This window comes from Rattus rattus, chromosome 1 (assembly GCF_011064425.1).
Source record: "Rattus rattus isolate New Zealand chromosome 1, Rrattus_CSIRO_v1, whole genome shotgun sequence".
NCBI classification, from domain to species: domain Eukaryota; kingdom Metazoa; phylum Chordata; class Mammalia; order Rodentia; family Muridae; genus Rattus; species Rattus rattus.
Genome location: NC_046154.1, coordinates 8,309,032 through 8,335,878, shown reverse-complemented (window position 1 = coordinate 8,335,878; position 26,847 = coordinate 8,309,032). Strand labels below are relative to the sequence as shown.

Below are 26,847 nucleotides of genomic sequence, written 5' to 3'. Positions count from 1 at the left end.
TTTCACCACAGAATGTGGCCGCTGTACTGAGCTAAATCGTGTCTCTCCATTATTCACGTGAACCATCAGCTCAGTAGGGCCTTTGTGAACGGAATCACTAAGATGGGGTCACATTGCCTCCAGAAGGGCCAGCCATGCCATCCAGCGTGACGGGTATATCAGAAGGCGAGAAGGTTACAGGGTAGTGCAGCAGTGCCTAGAGGAATATGCCAGCTAGGTAAGAAATGACAGCAGAAGCTGAGAGACAGGGGCAGACCCCTCCTCTGTGCCTTCGGAGGCACCAGGTCCTGGTCAAACCTTCAGACTCCCTACTTCCTGAACTGTGTGTGGATAAAACTCTCCTGGAGACGCATGGTTGGCAGCACCTTACTGTGTTGGTCATGGGGCCTAGTGGCCAATCTTCACAGGATGACCGCTTGTGATTTTTCTTGAAGGATCAATTCGTGTATTTATCGGTGTCTCACTGAACTGCTTCCGGCTACTGCAGGAAGGCTGCATACCGACCACAGAAGGTCCACAGCCACTCCACAGTGGAGCCGAGAGTCACGTGGCCTTGGCTGGTGTTTCTTCAATATGAGACTTGGATAACATCCATGCCATCCAGCCAGTCTCATTGGGGACCAGACATCACTCCTTGGGCTTCCGGAAGGGTGAGCGTCATCCCATGATTAGCAGCAGTGGGTGGTGGGGCCTGTGACAGAGGGAGCTGGGAACATGGCTTTCGTCGACGGCCCCCCACCAAAACAGCAGAGAGAAGTGCTCCCTGAGCGTTGCAGTTCACTGAGTGCCAAACCTACCCAATCCAGCACAGGCACCAGGCCTCCCTCCCAGATGGTCCACCATGGGTGGATGACTCCAGCCCCTGCCTGGTTCTCTGATATTCAGTCATATCCAAGCAAGGGGAGATGACCTGTGAGTGTGCGTGAGAGCAGGCGTGCGTGCTGAGGGACTCTGGGAACGAGATACGGAGAAGAGACACTTAGGGAAGAGATCCGTGCCAGCCAGCAGTGTTCATGGGAAGGTGGACTTGGTGCCTCGCGACTCATCAGGGGATCCAAGAAACCTGGGCTGCGCTGAAACGTGTTGTTCAAACAGTGCAGGAAGTGCAGAACCTGAAGCTTAGACGCGGCTGCTGGGGTCTGGGAGCCAGAAGGACCAGGAGGATGAGGCCCTGGGGCTCTGGAGATCCACCCACAGGGAGGTTTGCTGTCTCTTCTGCTGCAGCTCAAGTGTGAACACGCCAAGTGTGAGCACGTCAAATGCATGGCTGCTGCTCTTCTCTGGGGTTCTGATGCAGAGGGGACTCCTCCCCAGAGACGCCACCAAGGAACCTCTGTACTCAGGGGCACTGTTCTGTGATACCAAGGCCCGGGCAAGTGTGGCTTCCTCTCGGATGTTCTATTGTCAGGTCCCAGATGTGTCCCCCCAGCCAGCCCGCCAGAGCTATGTCTGAAGGACACTGCATGCTGCATTCCATTGGGTAGGGGACACATGGCCTCCCTGGAGGGCTTCTGAGAGAAGAGGGCTCTGGCACTTTTGTCTTTGAGGGACTTTTATTTTTTTTTTCAGATAGGCATATATTTCTGTCCTTTCCCATCTGCCCAACAGGAAGGAGGCTGTAGCGGACCTGCATGTTGCCCCTGGGAACCAGGTAAAAGCGACTCCTTTCTTACTTGTTCCCTTTAGGTTTAATGCACATTTACTGGGGCGGGGGCTGTGGCTCAGTGGGTAGAGCACACTTGGGGTGGAGGCAGGAGGATGAGTTCAAGGTTGTCTTTGGCTACACAGTAAGATCATGAGGCTCTCTAAAAAAAATGTCCTTGCTAAAATCTATGTGAGGAACTTGTCGCTCTAAGCTCAAACCATTTGGGCGTGGGGGTGGCGGCTGGTGGAGGTGGCTCAGTGGCCAACAGCACTTGTTGCTCTTGCAGAGAATCCAGGGTTGGCTCCCAGCACTCACATGCCAGCTTACAAACATACGTATAACCCCAGTTCTAGGGGATCTGACACCTCTTCTGGTCTCCTCAGTACATGTGGTGCACAGACATATATGCAGGCAAAACACTCGACTCACATAAATAAACTGAAAAACAAAGTAACTCTTTTGAGACGGGGTCTCACTGTTTAGTCCGAATGCCCCTTAAACCCATGTGGCTGGAGATCCACCCACAGGGAGGTTTGCTGTAGCCTCCTCCCAAGAGACACCACCTCTTCTTGCTTGAGCCTCCTGAGCATAGGACAGTGGCAGTCATTGGCATCTTTCCTTCCTTTCTCTTTCTTCCTTCCTTCCTTCCTTCCTTCCTTCCTTTCTTTCTTTCTTTCTTTCTTTCTTTCTTTCTATCTATCTTCCTTCCTTCTATGTATTCTTTCTTATCTTATCTTTCTTTGTTTCTTTATGTATGTATCTATCTCTATCTATGCATCTATGTATCTATGTAATGTATCTATGTATCTATCATGTATCTATCTATGTATCTATATGTATCTATGTATCTATCCATGTATCTATGTATCTATCTATGTATCTATATGTATCTATGTATGTATCTATGTATCTATCTATGTAATCCATCCATGTATCCATCTATCTATCTATCTATCTATCTATCTATCTATCTATCTATCTATCTATCTATCCATCCATCCATCCATCCATCCATCCATCCATCCATCCATCCATCCATCCATTTATCTATCTATCTATAGTTTGTTGAGACAGGGTTTCTCTTTGCAGCCCTCGATGTCCAGGAACTCACTCTATAGACTAGGCTGGCCTTGAACTCAGAGATCCACCTGCCTCCTCTGCCTCTGAGTGCTGGGATTAAAGGCGTGCTCCACCACTGCCCAGCATTGTCAACGTCTTTAAACAGACAGTTCACCAGCACTGGCACATGCACACTCCTGTGCAGCCAGCACCACCATCCTCCCCAGAACCTTCAAGTCTGCACCACAGCTCCACAGTTACTGGTGGATAGCTGCGGTGACGTCCCAGCATGGGAGCTGGGACATTTCCCCAGATGGGACAGATGTTTAACAACTCAAAACATCGTGGGCCAGAGGGTCTGTCGAGCATTCAGCTTTGTCCTCACAGAAGCAGCCAGGCCTGTGTCAACCAGTGAGTGCAGCCAAGTACCGATAAAACTTTACTCACAAAAGCAAAACCACAGACACACAGAGACAGGAAGTGGATTGGAGGTTAGCAGGGATGGGCACTGTTGCCACTTAAAGGTGTGAAGTTTCTGTTTGGAAATAGAAGTTACATGGCAACATGAAGAAACCCAGTGAACTACACCCTTAAAATGATTAAAGCAGCCATCGTGTGTGTGTGTGTGTGTACGTGCATGTACATAGAGGGCTACAGGGTAACCTTGGGCTGTCATTCCTTCCACTACCATCCAACTGTCCATCTTGTCTCATTTGAACCTCTCATCTGTCCCTCAGGTCCCCCAAGGCTGGCTGGCCAGTGATCTCCAGAGATCCTTTGGTTCTATGTCCCCAGTGCTGGGATTTCAAGTACATACTGCCATTCGGCCCACCCCACCCCCTTTTTATTAGTTCTGGGGATTCGATTCTCTGGTAAACACTATACTGGCTGAGCTCTCTCCAGCTCTAATGTGGTGAATTTTATTCATATATTTAACCAAAAGTTCTCCAAGTGGGGGAAATGCAGTCCCAATAGTCTTTGCTTCCTGGCTGGCCCTTACCAAACAAACAGAGAATAAATACTCTGCCCTCTTCACCGGATGCAACCAGGGCTCCCTAACATTTGGCATATTGCTTTTTTGTTTTTTAAATATGAACCATGTTATCTGACACAGAAAATTTTCTTGTTCCTTACTGGGCCGTTTTAGACTGCTTTATCCTTCTAGAACCTCGAGTGTCAGCTGTTAGTCCTCTGATCCTCATTGAGGTATGACTGCCAGCATCTTTTTATCCCTGTCACCCTGTCCCCAACTGTGACAGGGTGCGGACAGAGCCAGAGGGAACTGCCATCTAAGATTCATTCGTCTACACTCTTGGGGCCACAGATCTCTTCGTGATGAAGTCACATGTCCACAAGGACGCCACGCCCTATAGCTAGTGGCAGAGTTCACTGCCGTCTGCTGTGTCACAGCCACATTGAAGGGGGACGAGACTGAGTCAGATGAGACTTATTCGAGACAAACCACACCTGTCCCACAGCTCCAATTCCTACTCTGAGCTCTGGGAGAACCAGAGCTTCACCTTAGGAGTTCCCTTCTCACCCTGCGACGGCACCCTCATACCCAGCAGCCTCAGCGCCTGGGACAAACAGTTCAATGACTCCTGCTATAGAGATAAAGAACAAAACCACACACTGCACTTAAATCACGACGGAAGCCAAGTTTCCCCTGAAAACAGAGCGGTTCCAGCTAACAAGTTCTCAAATGGACTCACTCATTAATTTTTAAATGCGAGCCTTTCTACAGCAAATCGGGCGAATGCAGTGGCTGAGTTGGTGCCAGATGCCTAGAGCTCCCCTTTCTAACTTCTCCCACTGTCTGGAAGTCGACCCGTTCCCTCCTGATAGGCTCCGTGACATTGACAGCATGTGGGTCTGCTCTTCCTTAGTGTACCCTTTTGTCCCAATAGCAGTTAAGCCCCAGGAGAGAGCAGTTCTCAGAAGCCAGAGGAGCACAGGATCCAGAACACGGTGGGCCGATAGCCCGTGCAGCTAGCAGGAAGTCTGAATTCCCGCAACAGACGCAGAGGGATGGGCCACTCACGTGGCATACTTAGAGAGTGCGGCTCAGGTCCTTATCTGGCTTTATCACTTGGAAAACACAGGATCCTCGAATGTTCGGGGTCAGCTGTGGCGTAGGTATCGTGCTCGTGAGAATCTTGGATTCCTAGGAGCCGAGGACTTGCTAGATAGTGCCATCAGACATGACATGTTTCTTGTCCTATTCCTTGGCTTTCTTAGCCACTGGGTCAGGATAGCCCCCCAACAGAAAGAAAGAGGCTGCCACAGTGGCTTCCATGAGCCCACTTAGTCCCTGGCTTAGGTGGGGACTTAACTGTGTCCCTTGGGGCTGAGGGAGCTGTCTTACCTCATCTGTGATCTGGCCTCCGAAGGTCACCCATGTTCCTGAAAGGAGACACAGAGGCTCAGGTGAGATCATCTGACACTGGCCCAGAGCTGTCTCGTGGGTACTCAGACTTTGAAGGGTAGGGGATGGGGTGAGGGACACCGATGGCTGTGTGTTGAGCAGATCCTGTGTATGTGGGTATTTAGCCTCTAGGGTGAGTCTCCAGATAAAGGCCTGTGGTAGAGAGCTGGGTAGGCCCAGGAGGGCTGAGGCCTCGGAAATGTTCATTGGAGCCGTGTGTGAAGGACTTGGAAGGCTGTGATAGGAGGACTGTCCAGAGCGTGGGGCCAGGGTGGAGTTGCCTCAGAGAGTGGAATCGGGTAATGATGGTACGACCCTGGTGACAGGCCCTGCTGGGAGTGGGGGTTAGAGTGAGAGGGGCCAAGAGTGTGTTTACCTTGGAGGTAGAGGACAGCAGGTTTTGGAGGAAAGAGCATGGCAAGACCCAGTGGCCACTCCTGGGTCTTGTCTCTCTGGAATCAGGCTTACAAGCCAGGAAGAAAGCTTTCTGGCCCGGGGATGGTCAGGAGCTGCTGTTGGGGTGAAGGGCTGGGTGCAAAGGACTCCCAGGGTTCTCCTGGTCTCCCTGGCCTCCTGTGCTAAGGGCTGTGGCTGTCCCTGCCTGCTGGCTGTCTTGTCAACTTAACTCTCAGAACCATAGACTGTCAGTGTAGCTCTTGTTAAGGGTGGGGCTGGCTCTCTGGAGGCCCCGTATCCTTGTTCATGAGGGGTTCTCATACTTACCAAGCCCCAGGCAGGAGACCCGAAGGCCAGATTTGCCCAGATTCCTGAAAAAGAAAGACAGAATCAGATCTTGGCCCAGGCAGCATGCCTCCAGCCTGGCTTCATCACCAGCACCAGACCCACGTCAAGACATTTTCTGAAAGGTGCAGAGAGCCATGTGAGGGAGGCCCCTGCTAGCCAGCTTGGGGGGGTGTTGACATGCCAGTTGTTCCCCAGGCCTACCCTGGGCTCTCACAGGCCAGCAGAGGGTTACAGAGCTGTCTCCAGGATGGATGGCAGTAAGGAGGGCTGTTTTGATGGACCCACTGTGAGATGAGCTCTCCTCCCCAAAAGCCACGCTCGTGACCTCTATGACTGAGAGAGAGGGCTGTTTGTGCTTCTCTCTTAAAACCAGAGACATGAGGTTAGCCCTGTTTCATCTGGGTTGCAAAGCTGACCTTTGACCTTTAGCGTTTCAAAGGCTGGTGCTTTGGGTGGCACTGTGGTTCTCCAGCAGGGTGGCCCTCATCTACTGCAGACTGTGAAATGACTACCCATGGGCCACTGCAACACTGACCTGGTAGGACACATCTTAGCACACAGACAGGCTAACCACTAATATCCTTAGGAGACTGTAGAGGGTAATAGACTTCTGTCAGAGACTGGCCCATCTGTCTGTCCCTGTGCAGGCTAGCCTGTCCCCCAGCCCCCCGTCCCAGTATCGACAGCAGATTAGTATCTTGTCAGCTGTATAGCAGGTCTCTCTCTTCTCCAACCCAGAGGACAGACATGCTGAGACTGTCCCAGGAAGTGGAGAATGGGGTTCCCCTGGCAGTCAGCTCAAGTGCCCCACTATGGTTCTCCATGTGTGCTCACGTCTGCCGTTTGTGTGAGAGAGACCACCTGACCGGATGGTAAGGCTGAAAAGAGGCAGGGATGTCATGGCTCTCCCTGGCCCTTCCCCTTCCAGGCCTGGATTCTACTTCCCAGTGGGTGCTTGCTGCTTCGTGGACCGCCATGCTTCCCAGAGGCCAGCAGATCCCAGGACCTGCTGGATTCTTCCAGCAAGGATGCTGGCTGCTGTGAGGATGGATGACATAAATCACGGGGCCGGTGCCCAGGCCCAGGCCCAGGCCCAGGACATTGATGCATTTGTATTTTGTTTCCCAAAGAGGCAGATGCCCAAGACAGAGGGCATGTGACACACGAGAGGCCTTCTCTTCGCACAAACCAACAATGAACACGTCAAGCAGGCTCTGATAAACCGGGCATGGCGGCACATACCTGTAGTCTTAGCATTTTTTCCAGACAGAGTCTCTCTATTATACATCTCTGGCTGTCTTCGAACCCGCAACGTAGGCCAATCTGACCTTAAATTCACGGAGACTCACCTGCCTCTGCCCAAGTGCTGGGATTAAGGACATGCACCCATCCTGTTCCCAGTATTTGGAGATCTGAGGCAGGAGGATTGCCGAGAGTTTGAGACCATCCTGAGTTGCAAGCAAGATCCTGTCTCAAAAAAACCCGAAACTTGGGCAAGACAAAAGTACCCCCCAACCCCCAAATGGAACAGGTGTTAATATTTCTATATTAAAAAGAGAAGTTATGTTTCTGGGCTTTTCCCTTGCAAATCAGGGAACTCAGTCCTTCCGTGCTGTAAGCATCAGCAAACCCACGGACACAGATGTCTGGAGCTACCCCAAAAGGCTGGATCACATCATGTATAGATTCTGCGGGGGCCAGGTCTGGAGTAATCCAGTAAACTTCCCTCATGCTGGACAGAGAATGACTGTCATAGGATGTGACCAAGGGGCACAGTGGTCATGGCGACTGAAGATTGACAGCTGTCTTAGGTCTCTGTTGTTGGAGAGCCTGGGTCTATTTGGTTCACTTATCCCTGGCCACAGTCCACTGAGAGAAGCCAAGGCAGGACCCTGAGGGTGGAGACTGAAGCAGAAGCCACAGAGGAGCGCTGCTTTCTGTCCTGCTCAGTCTTTTTTCTTAAAGACTTATTTATTTATTTATGTGATGTATGAGTTCATTGTTGCTCTGAGGGCATCGGATCCCATTACAGATGGTTGTGAGCCACCATGTGGTTGCTGGGAATTGAACTCAGGACCTCTGGAAGTGCAGTCAGTGCTCTTAACCACGGAGCCATCTCTTCAACCCCCATCAGCCTGCTTTCTTATACAAACCAGGACCACCTGCCCATGGATGCCACTACCCATAGTGAGCTGGGTCCTCCTATGTCAATCATGAAGACGCATTACAGAATGCTCACGGGCCAAACTGATGGGGACACTTTCTCAATAGAGGCTCCTTCTTCCCAGCGGACCCTATCCTGTGTCAAATTGACAAAAACAACCAAACCAAACCAAAGCAAACCAAACCCAGCCTACACAGCAGCTGCTGGGTCACAGAACACTTTGAGAAGCTGATAAAGACCCATTAGTACTGGTTGGGGGTTTGCCGAACCCTGGACACCCCCTGGGATAAATCTAGGCATCCAGAAGGCTGTCTGGATCCCTGTTTCTGCAAAACATCTTCACGCGTATCATTTTCATCTGTAAACCCATTACCAGCCTAGTGTTGGAGCTGGAATTCAAACTGAAGTCCTTACACACTGGAAAACACTGTCCTGGGAGAAAGATCAGCTTTGGAAACAGCAGACAAGCCCACCTGTGCCCGAGGCTGAAGGTCGGGCATCGATGCCTGACACTGACACCTGACAGTTTGGGGCAGCGCATTGAGAAGCCATTCTCACTCTTACATCTCACCGACAAAACGGATGAACTTCCCACTGAGGCCTCTTCTCCTCGGCCTGGCTGGGGATCTGGGAGTACGGCTCTGGGTGGTGTCCTCATCTATTACCCTTAGGGACACTTTAAAAAAAAAACTGGGGCGCTGCTCCATGCAGCAATTACCACGCTCAACTAGTTCCTCGTTAAGTGATGGTATTGGTTCTGCCATCCGCTGCTAGGCTTTCCAGAGAAGGAATAAGAGGGGACAGTTCACCTCGAGGCTGACAGCTGTATATGTAGGGCTGCCAAGCTGTGGGGGTGGTGGTGGGGGACGGAAGTGTAACCGTACCAGGCCTGCATGGTGGCAGTTACTCTGCCATCATGCAAAACATCAGAACACACGAAAAATAAGCCACGTGTTTTCTTCCATTAGTTGAAACCTGATGTGATTATAAAATAATCGGTCCAAGTCCCTAAGCCTTTCTCCCTGGCTCTATGTCTCCTTGAGTTCTGGGCTAATGGGGCCTCTCAGACATAGCCTTGACCACGCAAGTGCAGATTCCTGCCAGGAAGGCTGTGCTTGTCCTTAGGAAAGGCTCTGAGCTGAAAGACCCCACAAAACAGATTCTTTACAAAGAGTTCTGGGCCTTTCATTTCGGTTCATTTCAGCTACCTGGGAGGAGGACATAGGCTGGCTCAGGTAAAGGCAAGGCCGCTCCACCTTCACTACCACTAGAGAGGAGAGGGACGGGTGTTCTGGGAGCCCCTTGCTCCTGACAGCCAGGCCCTCTGTGATAAGTGTGGGGTACCAGCTCTTCTTGCGTCTTTCCTGTTCCTAGACCCTAAGTCCCCAAGGACAGGCCTGGACCTCTCGTCCTTCTGACTAGAAGAGGATCCTGTGGAGTGTTAGCTGAGGGAGGTTTCTGGAAGGAAACAATACAGGTCCTAGACCAGACCCTCAAGACAGAATGTACCTCCCATCTTCACATGAGAGGTTAGAGCTGGTTCTTTGTTCTGGGCACCTCTGTCTCCCTTCACTGAGCAAATGTGCCTGGAGTGTCTGTGAGGAAGGAAAAGTTCCCAGGGAGGGGGAGGCACCAGGATCAGGCCCATCTCTGGTCCCTGTGGTCTTTCAGCCCCGAGGAAACCACACATCACTTACAGGGGTATGGTCCCCCTCCCTCTAGCCTACATCAGAATAGACAAACAGGTCTTGCTGTGGGGAAGGCTCTGCTCTACCATCAGATAAGTGAAGAAGTGCTAGGACTGGGATTTGAACCCAGGTCCCCAGATGGTAAGCCTTTTACTGCTAGGTCTCATAGAGACACACACAAGGACACACACAGATACACGTACAAACCCACAAATATAGGCATAGGCATACAGACACACAAGTAGAGACATACACAGACACGTACATGATCACATATACACACGTTATTGGGAGCACTTAGGCTCTTCATGGTCCACTTTTCCTTCACTTAAGAGCTCTACATGTGTAGACACAGCTACACTAGCGTTAAGTCCTCTGTCGAATCTCAGAATGACTTCAAAGTCATAGCAAGTAACAAGAATCCAAACAAGCATATACCTACCTATGTACATACATACATATGTATATATACATTCATGCATATGTACACAAATACATGCATATATATGTACTTACATACACACATATACACACATATGCATACACACATGCAAACATTCATATATACATACACATTCATGCATATGTATACATACATGCATATGTTTATACATACACACATATGCACACATATGTACATACATATGCACACATACATGCATACATACATATATCCATATACACAACACACATGTACACACTATATGTATATGTATGTACTTACACACACATATATACACACATATAAGCAATATACACACATGCATGCATATATACATATATATTCATACACATGTACACACATACATGCATATGTATACACTTACACATATATACATAGACACACATATGTACATACATATGCACACATACATGCATACCTGAATACATACATATACACTTCTACTTCGTCCCAGCTTTTAAAGGCCACTGAAACAAAGATATAAACCACAGAGATTCTAGAACAGAGAATTCCATTCTGACTCACCCCATCAAGCTTAGAGGATGGAAAACGAGTTCTTTACCTAAGAGGTTTGCTGAAGCTCTTTACCTAAGAGGTAACCAGCATCCTGGGGATCTGGGAGGTCACAGCATGAGAGAGAGCACAGGCCCCGAGCCTCAAGCCAGCATTTACCGCGATGGGACTTCTGGGCTGTGGCTCCTTTACATCTGGCCTACCTTCTGAGTGCTGGTGCTGGGGAGGTTTAAGCTGCCTATGGTAACGCCAGTGATAAACGTAGATGCCCTGCCTGTACTCTGCAAGGACCATCTATGCTTGAACTGTGGGGGTCACCAGGAAGCTGCTGCATCAAACTCCTGTTTTGAGGGAGAAGCCTTCCCCAGTGGGCTGCCTGAGGGCCAGAGGTCTCCTTGACCTCTTCAGCCTACACAAACCCAGGGAAGATCCCTTTCCCTGGAGACCCTGTGTGGAGAGACAGACCTTTCAGCTCCGAGTCTTACATGGGAGCAAGAAGATCAGCCCCGGAGATCCTTCCTTCCCAGTGTGCGAGCTCCACAGCCAGCTCCAGGCAAACGGTAGAGGTGGGAAGAAGTAAAAGTCCCTGCTGTGGACACCTGGACCCTCCCCACGTCCAGCTGACAGAATGCAAGATGAGAGGGAAGAGGCAGCCCCCAAACCATGGAGAGAAATATGCCTACAGCCTGGGCTGGCCACCACAGGAACCTGCTGGGACCTGCCTGGAACCTGCTCATGCCAGGATCCCTGATGGAGGAGGCTGGTCTGGCCCCTAGAAATGCCTGTTCATTTCCCTGGTGGTGTTCCACCGTCAGACTAACACGAACAGACTGACATGACAGTCTGCTGTAAAGTGCTCAACGACTTATACCTTTCGGGGCATCTTCTGGAACCTGTGATCTTAGGGGAGGGCCAGAGGTGGCAGGGGCTTGTGGCTGATGCTCTCCAGGAAGAGCAAGCAGTGAACTTTGAGGAGGAGATTTACTACTGTGGCTAAACTCCAGAAAGGAAACAGGGAAAGGAGGAGAGGGAGGGGGAAGGGGGAGGGGAAGGGAGGAGAGGAAGAAGAAGGGGGAAAAGAGGGGGAGGAAGAGGAGGAGAAGGAGGAGGATGAGGGGAGGGGAGGGAGAGGGAGGGGTGAGGAGGAAGAGAAAGGAAGAAGGAGGAAGAAGAGGAGGAGGAAAAGGAGAAGGAGGGGGGAGGGGAGGGGAGAGGAGGAGGAAGGAGGAAGAAGAGGGGGAGGAGAAGGAAGGAGGGGAAGGAGGAGGAGGAAGAGGAGAAGGAGGAGGAAGAGGAGAAGAGGGGGAGGAGGAGGAAGAAGGAGGGGGAGGAGAAGGAAGAGGGGAAGGAGGAGGAGGAAGAGGAAAAAGAGGGGAAGGAGGAGGAGGAAGAGGGGAAGGAGGAGGAAGAAGAGGAGGAAGAAGAAGGAGAGGGGAAGGAGGAAAAAGAAGAGGGGGAGGAGAAGGAAGAAGGGAAAGAGGGGGAGGAAGAGGAGGAGGAAGGTGACTGTATACCAATTCCCCCCTCCTACCCCCTGCCAAGGAGAGGAGACTTGGGGTTGATCAAGTCTCAACTTACTTTTCTTAGCAAGCCTAACAGGTTCTAAGCGGCCCCAGCTGCCCCGGTGAGGTCTGCAGGAAGGTGAGAGGCCCGGTAGGTCCCCGCCCCACAGGAACTGACTGCTCTACCTACCTATATTTCATCCCTGGCTGCTTCAAGCTGCTGTCGTGGCTGTTTGGGGCACTCTGCACCGACAGCTGTCCCAGGCTCCGGGCCACCATGGCCACAGCGCGGAAGCGTCCACGGGTGCCCGGGCTGGGGCTGCTGGCTGCTGAACGACCCAGCCGCTCATCTGGGCGGCTCTTGAGGCTGTGCTCTGAACACACGAAAGATACCTGCATGTTGAGGGCGGGCTCGGCCCCTGCTGGATTCCAAAGTCTCCTGCCCTTAGGAACCCTCCCCTCTGCTTCCGACGAGACTTTATCCCAGAAGGTGAAGAAGTGTCGGGCGTTCTGTCAGAGCAAGGATTTCTGAGGGCAGCAGAGGACCTGCTTGTGCAGCCGAGCGGAGGGCATCAAATTTCCAGACGATGCTAGACAAGACCTTATCCGAGAGGAGTCGAGGATGGAGGTGGGGGTGGAGGTCCAGCAGGGAGGAGCCATGTCTACTCCCTTCTCCCATCTCCCCCCCCTCCCCATCTCCACTTGAGTTTGCCTGCACCTCCTGGCCCTGGCTGTTCTACGTCCCCGGCAGTCTCCAAGAGTGCTGTGCTGGGCTGGGCACAGTTGACTCCCTCTACCAGGAGTGGAGTCGCTTCTTCGCTTCTTCGTGACCTCGATGCGGGATGTATTCCTTGGGGTGGCAACCTGGGGTTAAGCAGGGCTGCTCTGACTGCGCTCTCCTGGGGTGGCAGCTCAGGGGTCTCAGGCAGCAGCTGCTGCTCCCAGTGCCTCCTGGCTCTGCACATGGGGTGTCAGAGGCTCCTGCTGAGCCAGTGAGTGGCCAGCGAGATGCACGATGCACGCAGGCGGTGCTGGAGAGTGGAGTCATTATTCATGACGCAGGATGCACAGCCGCCACTGGCCCTACTGGTCCCTGGGGCCTGGCGCTGCCTGATCCAGGCTGACCTGCAGCCCCAAGCCTGGGTAGGCACTGCTGGCAGGGGGTGTGTGTTGGGGCTCCCTGGAGCCAGTGCTCAAATCCACCCGCTCAGGGCCAAGTCATCAGGAAAAGAAGGAGGAGAGTGTCCACTCTGACAGAATGACCAAGGAAGGAAGCCAGGCCAAAGGGACAAAGGGCCCAAGAAGCACACGGGTAATGCTTAGCATCCCACAGCAGGTACCCATGAGTGTGCTTCTGGAATGAATGAATGAATGAATGAATGAATGAATGAATGAAAGAGTGGCCTAGGTCCCTCCCTTCCCAGCACCCATCCTCAGCATAAGGAAGGACTCTAACTGAACAAGGAGGGCAAGGCTGGCTGGCTAGCGCATCTCAGGGGTCCACTTGTCTCTGACACCCTTCCCCAAGCACTGGGGTCCTCGGCACCGTACATGGCTTTGTATATGGCTTCTGGGCATCTGAACTCAGGTCCCCTAACTTATGTGGCAGGCATGTCACCAAGCGAGCTATCTCCCTGCCCATGTTCTGCCTTCGGGCACAGACCTCGAGAATGATATCTCACGCCCACTGGACAGTGCCTCTCAGACGTCACTACCCCCAGGAATAAATATCCTCCTGTTCTAGGTCAGGCCTCCTAAGCAAAACACCCTGGGCGAGCCTGATCCTGCTTACCTGCTCAGGACCGGAACCAACGAGCAAGCGACCAAACAAATGGGCAAGAGGGAGTCAGCCACAGTCCCAATAGTGTGGCTCCCCTCTCCATACGCTCTTTCCACAGGGCAGCAAAACTTCAAGTCCCCACCAGCTGAGGCCCAATGAAAAGGAAGGACCCAGTCCCCGAGGGTAGAGCAGGATGTGGGCACAGAGGTCAGAAGGTCACACAGGTGCCACCTACAGAAGGCAATACAGGGCTCACTGTGCTTTCCCACTGCCAGCAGCAGGGTTTGCTGGCCTGAGGCCCTGTGCTCCAGATAGGCTGGGTCCCTTTCCAAGCAAATTGTGTGGAAGGAGGGTTGGGAGAAGGGCAGTTACATTTCTTCTGAAGCCTGGACCCTGGGGCCCACAGAGGACCGCCCTGGCCTTTCTTGGGGCATGTGGCTGCTGAAGAGGTGGCCGAAGGCAAAGCCCGCCTCTCCCCCTCCCCCCTTCTCTTTCTTTTGGTTGAACAGTGACAGATCTTGCTACTGCAGCCTCCTCTGAATATGCAAAGCCTGAGCCCAAATGGAAAAATGGAACTTAACTCTGGCCAATAACTCATGGAATCTTTAAACACACACCCTCCTTTGGGTGCCTGTTCCTTAGAGCTTTGAGCTCTGCTGGGCGCTGGGCACAGAGCAGCCTGGACAGCCCTTTGCAAACAGCATCCGATCAGGGCGGGAGGAGAGCCTGTTACAAATGCGGAGTCCTGAGACCTCCTGCACCTGCAGTGAGCCTGGGAGACGTTTTCTAATGACTTATTTTTGTTTTTAATCATGTGTACTTCTGTGTCTGTATGTGTGGGTATGTGCTTGTGCATGTGTGTGCTCGTGAGTGTGTGTGTGTGTGTGTGTGTGTGTGTGTGTGTGAGAGAGAGAGAGAGAGACAGAGACAGAGACAGAGACAGAGACAGGGAGACAGTGTATGTGTGTGTGTGTGTGTGTGTGTGTGTGTGTATGACTGTATATGTGTGTATGTGTGTAGGTGTCCAGAGAGTCCAGAAAGAACGTGGGATACCCGGAGTTGACGTTCCAGGTGAACCAGGTGATGTGGGTACTGAAAATCAAACTTGGGTCCTCTGGGGGAGCCATGTGCACTTTTAGCCGCTGAACGACTTCTCCAGCCACAGGTGTGTTTAAGTAGAAGCTTTGAGCTACACATCTGGTCTCGCAGGAGCCCAGCCCCTTTCCTCTTTATGCATTTATGCTGGTAAACCGAGTCTCACAAGGGCTGGGCCTCAGTGCTCCCCCAGAGTCACTCTTAATTAACCACATGGTGTGCCATAAATAGCCTGAGGGAGGCCAGAAGAGTCAGTCAGGGCAGAACCAGGGGACCCATCCTAAGTATGTTCACAGAGAACGCAAGTCATGCGAGCTTGCAAAGACATGCCCATGGTAACATTTTTTTTTCACCCTAGTCAAAAGATGGGAGCAACGCCAATGCCCATGAACTGACAGGCGGCTGAACTCCATCACACAATGGAGTATCGTTCAGCCATCAAAAGAATGAAATTCTGACGCATGCTACAACATGGATGAACCCCCATGCCTCTAAGCGAAAGAAACCGATTGTAAAAGGCCACACCTCGTCATTCATATCCACAAGAGGCTGCAGGGAAAACCCAACACGATTGACAGTTGCCAGGGTGGGAAGGGGTAAATCGGGACAAGGTATACAGCAATTTTGTGGTGTGTGTGTGTGTGTGTGTGTGTGTGTGTGTGTCTGTGTCTGTGTGTGTATGTGTGTGCATGTAGGTGCATGCGTGGAGGTCAGAGGACAACTTTTCCTGCATCTATCTATTCTTTCTGTCCACCGTTATGTGGGTTTGAACTCATGTCACCGGCCTAGTTCAGCGGGTCCCCTTACCAACTGAGCCACCTCTCCAGTCAAGTCTATGAGCACACAAAAAACACGGAACTGCATACTCTCGTACTTAAACAACTCACGCTGGGGATCAAACCCAAGGCCATTGGAATTGGAAGACAAAGTGGTCCCTGAGGTGGGAATAGACCCCAGTTTCTCGCCCACTAGGAGCCAGGTCTGGAGTTATGGTGACTTTATTACCTCACAGGATGCCCAGGGACACCTCTGTGAGACTGCAACTCGAGCTAAGACACAGAGAGGCCAAGTGGCTTGCTTGAGGTCACACAGCGCTTGTCTTTTTATGTTACTATTTAAGTCCAAGCTTAACTGAGTCCCAAGGCGGTCACCAACATTGAAAGGATGCTCAGTAGTATCCTGCAGCTTCAAGTTGTTGACCAAACACCATGACCCAAGAGTGAGCTGGGGAGGGAAGGGTTTATTTGACTTACACTCCCACATTGCTGTTCACCACTAAAGGAACTCACACAGGGCAGGAACCTGGAGGCAGTAGCTGATGCAGAGGCCATGGAGGAATGCTGCTTACTGGCTTGCTCATCATGGCTTGCTCAGCCTACTCTCTTACAGAACTCGGGACCACAGCCCAGGGGTGGCCCCACCAACAATGGGCTGGGCCCTCCCACATCAACCACTCATTCAGAAAATGCCCTACAGGCTTGCCTAAAACTTGATCTTATGAATCGACTCCCCCGACCCCCACTGTGCCCAATAGGGTTTCTCTGTATAGCCATGGCTGTCCAGAAACAACTGCAGACCAGGCCTGGAACTCAGAGATCTGCCTCTGCCCTCCCAAGTGCTGGGATTCAAGGCGTGCACCACCCCTTAGCTGGAGGCCTTTTCTTATTTGCCGTTGTGAAACCAAAACAGAGACATTGTTGTTAAGGAGTCACATTGTTATACATTGTTATTAAGTCTCCATATCTTATAAGAATAACTTTGTTTCCTAAATCTAAGGCATCCTGCAGCCCACCTTTTTTCAACCTATGCTGAACTTATAACCCTGTAATGTATGACCACCCCTTTACCTTGCTAAAACTTCTGAACACAGGTAACAGCTCCCCTTCTGCATCACGGACTCTTGAGCTTATCTACCCTACGGCAGCCGTGAGCCCCGAGTCCGCCACTCCTGTTCAGGTGATAACAATTATCTTGACAGCTGTTTTCTATCAACCCTAATCCTTCTCCATAAAAGGGACCTCAAAAGCCAGTGATGGGCTGCGCTCTGAAATCCTGACGTAGGGGATGCAGTCATCTGCTCAGTTTCTTGTGTGTTTTTAAGTACAGCTTTCTCTAATCAGACAGTGGTGGAAATGATTTTTTCTCAGGCCTAACAAGGGTCCTTCCTCTCAGATGACTTCAGCTTATGTGAACGGTTTTTGCTAAGATCTTAAGTGAATGCTGGTCCAGCGACCTCATTTGAGGGCAGTCACACAGAGGTCACCAGACACATCAGGGTCCCTGTGGGTGAGACAACCCTCTCCCTGCCCAGGGGAGAATTATTTTCCCGTCTCCTTCCTCCTTGGAGAGCGGGCTGCCTTCCAGGATGTCAGCCACACGGGGTCTGGACCCAGGTGCAGACTGAACACTATTTTTGGAGCCTCAGGCAGAGACACATATCATTCCATCTTTGCTAGCTTCCTGGGGCTCACACAGTAGAGAGTTACAAAGAAGCTAAAACAAACAAACAAACAAACAAACAAAAAAAAAAAAACAGGGACTGACTACTCTCACAGTCTGGAGGCCAGGCAGGCAGGAGCCAGCAGGGCCGTGCTCCCTCGTTAGTGAAGGGTGTGCCTCACTCAGTTTTTGGGCTGAGTGGGTTTCCCCGGGGTCTTCCTGCCATTCCTTGGATTACATCATGTTACCATTCTGTGACTGTCTGTATATGCTCTGCCCAGGGAGTGGCACTGTTGGGAGGTGTGGCCTTGTCAGAGTAGGTGTATCACTGTGGGCATGGGCTTTAAGACCTTTATCCTCGCTGCCTGGAAGCCAGTCTTCCCCTAGCAGCCTTCAGATGAAGATGTAGAACTCTCAGCTCCTCCTGCACCATGCCTGCCTGGATGCTGCCATGTTCCCGCCTTGATGATAATGGACTGAACCTCCGAACCTGTAAGCCAGCCCCAATTAAATGTTGTCCTTATAAGAGTTGCCTTGGTCATGGTGTCTGTTCACAGCAATGAAACCCTAACCAAGACACATTCTTTGCATCAATCACACGCCCTTCCAGTGTCCTGTATCGCTTCAACGAAGCACACTGACCAAAGGCCCTATAAGGTGACCCAAATAAGGTAATTTTCTGAGGTTCAGCATGTATATACAATTCAACTGCCAGACATGATTAGGCAAACCACGCCCATCATCCCTGCCCACTGTGCCAGGAGCTGGTTCCTCAGAGTTGGGAAGGCATGGTCTAGTCTCCCCACCCAACCCCTGTCAGCCCCAAGCTCTCCCCGGCTCAGGTACCCAGCCCTTCTCTCATCCCCTGCAATGTGCCCAGAAGGCTCTCCACCATGTCTTCTCTCTCAGACTGTTTAGGACTCAGCTCTCCCACCACCTTCTCAGATCAGCTTCCATGCCACAGGCTCCCCCGCACCCCATGCACTTTCCGGCTTCAGGACGGGCAGTGCTACTGGAAAGGATCTTGGGATCTCATTTCATTTCTCTTTTCCCCTCTGCCCCAAGATGCATGGGCGTGAGCATGCGGCCCCTGCCCCTCTTGTTCATAGGGCATCTCCAGGGTCCAGCCCAGGATCTAGTGCCAGCATCCTCTCAGTAAGTGGCTGCTGAGTACACGCTTGGTCCCCATGAGCAGCTAATGCAAAACAAACAAGGCTCAGGGGCTCTCCCCTTGAACAGCTTCTATTGGTGCCACAAGTCCAGCCTTGCTTCTTTAAACGACAACGTGATGGCCCAAAGGACCAAATGCATTGTCCATAAGCGAGGGGGACACAAGAGCAGTCCCGACCTTCACTCACGGAGAACAGCCAAACCCTGCAGCTAAAACAGAAGACTTGAACTTCAGAGAAACACATGACTTTTAATTATAAGTACATGCCAACTATTGCACGGGAAATGCTGATATGAAAATATATACTCGCTGTCTACCCGAGACTCTAATTAGTTAGGCAGCCTGTATTTTGATTCGAAACACTGGCTATCCTACAAGGACTGGAGGAGACTGTCCCCTTTGACCAACTGGCCCTGGAGCTTACAAAAAGGTGCACAATTGCACCAAGTATGTGTAAAAACGGACTGCCTGTCGGCCCGCTTGCTGTGCTCAGGAGCTGTCCTGGGTGCTGAATCCAGAGAGGTGTGCGTCGTGCAGAAATGCTCTTCTGGGAGTCTAAGAAAACTTATTCCACATGCAGGTCATTTAGACAGACTGAACCTTTACTCCACAGCCTTTGTTGCTATGGTTACAGCTGGATGCAGCCAATTCTGAGGAGACCTGCTGAAAACCACTTATCATAGATACGGCTCAATTTTAGGCTGTGAAGGACACGTTTCTTTGTTCAGAGAATATAACACGGGTTTTTCTTTCCAGAATGGGTTTGTGTTGGAGATGGTGGGTTGATCTATTTTCCTGGATTCCTTGGAACTGGAGTTATGGATGGTATGGAGTCACTATGTGGGTGCTGGGAACCAAATCTGGGTCCTCTGCAAGAGCAGCCAGGGTCTGTAACTTCTGAGTCACCTTTCTAGACCCATTTTAAAAAAAAACAAAAACAAAACCACTTACTTTATTTGTAATTGTGTGGGTGGGTGCAGTACTTAAAGAGGCCAGCAGATGGCAGACGCTCTGGCAGAGTTACAGGTCGTTGTGAACTGCCCTACTTTGGTGTCGGAAGCTGAACTCAGGTATTTTGTAAGAACAGTCAGTGCCTTTAGCTGCAGAACCATCTCTCCAACCCCAGTGAAGTGTCCTCACTAATTCTAGCAGCTAAACTGTCCTGGTGAAGTTGCCAGAGACAAACGAAACAGCTTTTATCTGCTCAGCAAGGTCCCCTCCGCACGGAAACACTCAGATGAAAACTCCAAGCCCAGTAACGATTGCTTTCAGACAGCTAGCACCACAGCAGACATTCACTTCTCCTCACAAAGGCATCGCTCTGCGCTTGGGGATTTCCAAACCGAAAATATTCACCGCGAGTCGCAACAAAGCCATGGCCCGCCCCTGTTTCCAGAGCCGTGCCCCTCTCTCCTGCAGCACCTCCTCCAGGTCCTCCTCGGATGTCCTGGGGACTCCTTACCCACCCCTCCCCATGTCTCCAGCCCAGCCCTTACCGATACTTCATGCCCGTGCGCTGGGCGGTGCAGCCGTCTAGGGAAAGGCCGTGCATTTGGAGGAAGCTCTCCATGTTCCTGGCCTGAGCGGCTGCCCGCACCTCCCTCAGCCGCTGCAGCTCCAGGGTGTCCGTCTGGCGGACCGGATGCAGGGTCCAGTCTGAGTGGCATCTGCTGCTTACGCTCCGCAGACTCTCGCTGTATGTCATGGACAGCATGGTGCCGCCTAGAGTTGCCACTGTCCAGATGGGAAACGCTGAGGGGTGGTGGTTTAGAGAGCTTGTCAGTACCACCACCGGGGCCCTAGGCTGCCGGCTGGCTGCAGGGTGTGGGGCGGATGCAGAAGTAACAGTCTTCAAGGAGAACTGCCATCTGGGCATGCCCAAGTCCTGGGCGAAACACCCTTGGCCTGAGACTCTTGTCCTTAAAATCATGCTTGCTGGGAGACAAGCTTGCCCACCTCTGCCCCAGCAAGTGTGAGAGAAGCAGGCAAGGCTGGAGTGCAGGCAGGAGGGAGCACTGCCCCCCAAGCGGCACAGCATAGCTGGGAGCACGGGGAACATGCGGAAGGATGGACGGTGGGGCTGTCCTGTGGCGACTGAGATGCCACTCCATAGTGCTCTTGTGAGGGGGGGTCAAGTGGAACCCAGGCAAAAGGACGTCCCAGGAAGGAAGCACGAGGTACACCTGTCACAGAAGCAAGCTTTAAGTGGGCACTGGCCACAGCGTCGTTTTACCCCACATGCCAGGAGCCCAGCCTGGGGGGCCATGTTTACTCTCAAACCTGGGAAAGGGAACTGTGAAGCCTATCGTGCACGGTTCGCATCTGGAAATCCTGCCGCCCCAGCAAGGGTCTCTCTGGGCTCCGTGCTTCAGAACAGCGTGTCACAGTCTGTGTGGAGCTTTTGCAGTAGGGCTTGTCAGGCTTATTGCGAGCGTGAGATCTCACGGCTGATGCATCCAGAACCATCCCTAGGCTAGTCTAGCTCACTCTCGAATTCACTCTCGGGGACCAAGATCAACAGTGTCTGTCGAAAGGGACGGTAGCCCTGACAGTGGTCACAGGCATGGCCGAGAAAACCGTGTATCCCGGGAGAAAGAACCTGTGTGCGAGCCTCCTGCCGGTGGCACTTCAGGGGCGTAAGCGGACCGGTGGGCGGTGTGATTGTAGGAGGGAGAGGGAGCCACACCTGACTCTGTCTAAGATGGGCAGTGGTGGGTACACGTGAGGCAAGGGTCTGCAATCCAGGCCCCTGACTGTCCTTGTCACCTGGTCTTAGCACCATGTATGCCCCTGAAGTGTCACTTAGACGGTGTAGTTGAAGTTCCTGCTTCCGTTAAGTCAGCTGTAGCGGTGAGACCCTGAGACTCTCTTTTTTGGAAGGGAAACAGTCTAGTGCCTGCACCCTTTGCCCAGGAGAAAGCAAGCTTGGTTAACCACAGGGAGGAGCTGAAGAGGTACTGGGTGGCCCTGAGGTGGGCTGAGTGGCCCCAGGCGAGGATTGGCCCCTTTGGGGGCCAAGGAACGGCCCACTAAGGACAGGGATTTGTGCAAAATCCTCCCACCCTGGGTCACCTCTCCCTGCTTGGCCTGAGCACTGCAGGGGATCACCTCCTGAGTGAGTACTGCATGTGTGGGGGGTGGGAGTGTGTGTCACCTCCAAGAACCTTGTGGCTGGTTCTTCCACATTGGCCTTTTCCACAGTAATCTTTGTGTGAAGACTGTCATGTCCATGTCGTCTGCAGTTAGCATAGGGCTTAGTTCACAGTAAGTATTTGGAATATGGGATATTTACTGTACGTATGGCTGTCAGGGAAAGGGCTCAGAGAGGGTCTGGTGAGACCAATTGGCAATGGGATCCCAGGGAGGGCATGTACGTGCACACACACACACACACACAGAAAGAGAGAGAGAGAGAGAGAGAGAGAGACAGAGAGAGAGAGACAGAGACAGAAAGACAGAGAGACAGAGACAGAGACAGAGACACAGAGAGAGAGAGAGAGAGAGACAGAGAGAGACAGAGAGAGACAGAGAGAGACAGAGAGACAGGGATGGAGAGAAAGACATACAGGGACACACAGAACATCCCAGAGAATGAGAGAGAGAATGAGAGAGAGAATGAGAGAGAGAATGAGAGAGAGGAGACAGATACAGAGACAGAAAGGAAGAGACAGAAGAAACCTATAGAAAGAGGCAGACAAAGAGAGACAGAGACAGAAAGAGAAAGACAGACACAGAGACAGAGATGCAAACAGACAGACAGAAAGACAGAGAGACAGAGAAAAGAGACACACAGAACATTCCAGAGAATCCCAGAGAGAGAGAAAGAGAGAGGACAGAGGAGGAGAAGAAAGGACAGACAGAGACAGACAGACAGACACACAGAGAGAAACCGAGAGACACACAGAGAGAATGAGGGAACCGGTAGCTATCCCATCTTGGATCTTCTGATCTGAGTGTGGCTGGGTGCTGTCTCCCTGGGGAGGTGCTGTGTTAGCTCAGTGGTCAGAGCCTTGCTTGTTGGGCGTGGCTCCACCTCATCACACCCTGTTCCTGTGTGGCATTTATCAGGTTTGTGCAGACGCTTTTCTAATTGTCCTGATTGCTCTGCCTCCCTGCAGCTGCTGCTCCTGTTCCCAGCAGTGCCCACGGAGGTCACAGTAGGGGCCCTGGCCTCTAAAAGGCAAACCAAGGCTGACTGGGCCTTGCCAGGCTGAGCCCTGTTGGCAATGCTCCTGTAGCAGCCCTGGGGCTGGCTGGGTCCTGACTCAGGCTTGGCAGTGACTTTGACTGCCCTGTGGTAGGAGGTACGGTTTCTACACTAGGACTGACACTCACCACTGCTCAAAGTTTCGGGGTGGGGGTGGGGTGCCATCTGCAGGGCTCTTGATATTGAAATGGATGGGGCTGGAGCCGTGTGAAAGACCTGCTTTTTTTCTAGGAAAATATGTTTGCGGGCTGTAAAAAGGTCCCAGCTCATGATGAGGCACAGCTTAGGGAAAGAGGACCTGAAACCTACAGGTGGCAGCGCAGGTCTCCTCCCAGCTCCTGCAGGCTGGCTGCTGCCTCCTCCAGTAGGTGTAGGGCTCTGGAGGCGTTGCATGGCTGGCAGCCAGCCCTGTGTGAAGTGGAGGCCAGCTCTCTCTTTCCTGAGGTGAGAGAGAAGGGCAGCCAGGCAGACTATAGCTGGGAGCTGTTCCCGAAAAGTGGGCAAGATGTCCGCGCTCCCAGCCAGGCTGGAGTCAATAGCCATTAGCTTTCAAGACAAAAAGCGCCTGGGGTCTGCAGGGGTCCGAAAATACACACCAGGGCCCCAGTGATGAGAGTGGCCAGGTTATCGGGTCCAGGAAGGGACAGCGCTCTCTGCCACCACTGATGGCCACACAGGAAGGTACTCGTGAGATGACAGACAGCCCATGCAGGTGACTGTCCCCAAAGGAGTGTACTATGACAGCAGAGATGATAACAGCTGTGGGAGGGGAGTCTACTGTCCAAGCTGGTGTCCCCGGTGGGCATGGCTGAGAGGAGAAGAGTGACCAGAGGCTAGGATGAGCCTCGCCAGCACCAAACATCACCAGGAAGTGACAGATACTAAAACAGCCCTTTACAGAGGACACACGCGCTCCTTACAACATGGGAGGAAACAGGAGCGGGCAGGAAAGATCAGGGTCTTGCTACCTCCCTGGCTGGCTGCACAGCCATCATTGAGGGAAGGCAGGTTCCCACGGCAGTGGCCCAGAGCCTTCCGTTACAAGTGAGGAACCGGAGAGCTAAAGGGAGAGAATTGGGTGAGGGTGGCAGCCCAGAGCAGAGGGTCCGTGGTCCTGGTGTGTGTGTGTGTGTGTGTGTGTGTGTGTGTGTGTGTGTGTGTGTGTGTTGGAGGGCCCCCTCAGAACAGGAAGGTTCTATAGATGCGTAGATGGTGCACGGGTTCTGGCAGCCTGTGTGTCGATAGACAAAGCTGGGCTCCCTCCGGCTGCGGCTGTGCTCTGGGCTTTTCTTACAGGTGAATCTAGCAGGGTAGGGTTCTCATGCCACTTTCAAGGCTCCTCCTGCCTGCGCTTAGAAGTGTGGTGACCTCTGACCTCTTCGTTGCAACACCTAGCCACATTCTAGAGCGAGGCTCTCTGGGACTCTAACCCTACGTCCTACCCAGTCTCCAGAGTAAGCACCATTCCCCCCACCCCACACCCCAATAAGGAGCTGCTAATTCCACACACTTGTAGGTTTTTCTCTGGAAATCTATTCCTGTCAGGGACTCAGGGGACTCCACTCGAATTAACACGGTGACACGGAAAAGCGGGATGACGGCAGAGCTAACCTCATTAAGTCAGTAGGAATCGCTTCTGCCCTCCCCAGTGCCTTCTACCTGGAGCCACTGAAGCCCGACGACACGGGGGGCAGGCGGAGAAAGAAACCCCGTCTCTCTGTCAAACGGCAACACGTGTCCAGAGCCAGGAGACCAGCCGGAAGCTTCAGAAGCGGAAACAGGGAAGTGGCCACCATCCTGGGGTGCGGCCTTGTAACTCATTGCGCGCGCGCGCGCACACACACACACACACACACACACACACACACACACGGCATCCCTGCAGCACACAAACCGTCATTTTGCTCAAGATCCATCAGCAAACCGAGACCTGAGTAGCAACCCTGGCTCCTGCAGGCATTGGGCATCCTAGACAGACTTCAGAGAGCAAGAAACCTCACGGACAGCACTGCCAGCCCAAGTCACAAATGCTGACTCTCAATCAAGGGGTAACACCAGCAAGGCACGAGCTAGACGGTGGGACTCCGGCAGACGGGAAGACAACCAGATCAGGGCTGCACAGGGTGGGCGCAAGCAGGATGGATCTCGGGGAACACAGGTCGGTGGGTGCGGCCAGGTGGGAGCCCACCCACCCTCCTCCGTCCAGCACGGTTACCTCAAGTGCACCCAAGGTGGGATCTTTGAGGCTGTCTGCTTTGGAAAATTGTGAACGGTCTGATTTCTTCTGAGCAGCCAGAAGCATTCCCAGACACCCCCACCCCCACCCCAGCTCTATCATTTAAGTTCCGGGGGGGGGATGCCTGTGTCTAGACATCGCCCCCCCAAGGCAGTGACTGCTACATCCACTCCTGCGTCCGTCCAACTCACCTGCTTCCCTGGGTGGTTGCTTGTTAAAAAGGCCACAGTCTAGTTAGGGAGCTAAGGAAGCAGCGCACGCAGTGGCGTTTTTCATTAGGGAGTGTCACTGCAGAACGTCAGAAGCAATTGGTGAATGAGAGAGCCCCACAGGGTCGGCGTTGGAGGCAGCAAGTCCATTAGCTTCTATTAGGGAGTTTTCATTCCGTGGCAGGGGCTGAATTATTCACGAGTACCTTTCTCCTAAGAGCTCGGGAAGTACAGTGCCACACTACAGCCTGGCAACACTGAGGTCTGGCAGGATGGTTGGGGTGTGGCGTGAGGTGGGCGTCCTGCCCCCTCCCGTGGTCTCCCCTTGGCTGCCTCTGCTGCCTTTTCATCAGAGGCCTGGGTCTTCTGAGCCACAGGTAGGAAAGACTGGCAGCACTGTTCTTTGAGTGCCAGACACGCAGCTCATGGCTTCTCCACCCCATTCCAAGCTGGGTCTGCAGTGGACAGCTGGGGTACCTGTGGCATGTGGCCACTGCCATAGTGAAGAGGCACACAGAGATGTTTTTCCCCTCCATGGGGTGTACTCTATGTGGATATATGTACAGATAGCTGCCTATATACGGAAGGTTCTAGAAATCTGTTTGCACACCCCTCTGGTAGGCTTCCTTCCCAGCACACCCTTGACTGAACTTCAGATTAAGCTTTTAAGCTGTTCACTGTTCGGTGTTTAAGCACTGTGTTTGTGCTTAGCACTGGGCTAAGGCAAAATCCTGAGGGCCAGGGTTGTGACCTCGGGGGAAAAATGTTACCTTTGGATGCTAAGAAAGGTGTGGTTGCAACACTGTTGTCTCAGAAGACAAGCCAGTGCCTGTGGGGTCTTGGATACGGGCTGACCTACCTCTCATACGAAAGAACAAATAGCAACTGCCAATTTGTGGGGAGGAACTGGACAGGCAACCAGTACCCCGACACAACCCAAGGTAGGCCAGCACCTGGAGAGGTCTCAGGACTGGGCTGGGATATTTCGCTCCAAGGACAAGCCTGTTGTGACAGTGTCTCTGAGGGGTTATTTTTTGGGAGTGATTATGGGAGGTGGTGGGTTTTGAGAGGTGGAGCCTCAGGGGAAGTCTTTAGGCCATTGTGGACCAAGATGTAAGCTCTCCTCTATTCCTGCCCTTGCTCTGCCCTAGCTACGGACTCTAATTGCTTGCAGCCCATGTACGCCCAAATTTAACATTTTTTTTTGTAAGTGTCCTTGGTCATGCTGTTTTGTCACAGCAACAGAAACGTAGTCGTGACAGCTTGTTGCAGGTATATTGTTACAGTGACAAAAATTTTAATTGTTTACTGTGACAGTTTTTTGTTTTGTTTTTTTTTTTTTTTAAAATCCTAGCTGTCAGTGTTCCCGTGCCACAGCAGCAGGGAGGGGGAACCACATCCCTCCTTGGTGCAAAGCAGCTCTGCAGATGTTTTCCATGAAGCTACAGAAGTTCAGGGGTTGGCTCTATTATTCAGTCCTTTATGCCTCTCTGTACCTAGGACTTTC

General features: G+C 52.2%; 1 protein-coding gene across 3 annotated transcripts in view; it reads right to left on the bottom strand.

Annotated features, from left to right (window-relative positions):
- Kcnab2 (potassium voltage-gated channel subfamily A regulatory beta subunit 2) overlaps positions 1-26,847 on the bottom strand; it is an 88,564-nt gene that overhangs the window by 16,744 nt on the left and 44,973 nt on the right. For all 3 annotated transcript variants that reach the window (XM_032893749.1, XM_032893768.1, XM_032893759.1), the window contains 2 exons: positions 5,853-5,896; positions 5,070-5,107 (listed from right to left, as the gene is read on the bottom strand). In XM_032893749.1, coding sequence (XP_032749640.1) covers positions 5,070-5,107; positions 5,853-5,896 — 82 coding nt within the window. The remainder of the gene's footprint in view (positions 1-5,069; positions 5,108-5,852; positions 5,897-26,847) is intronic.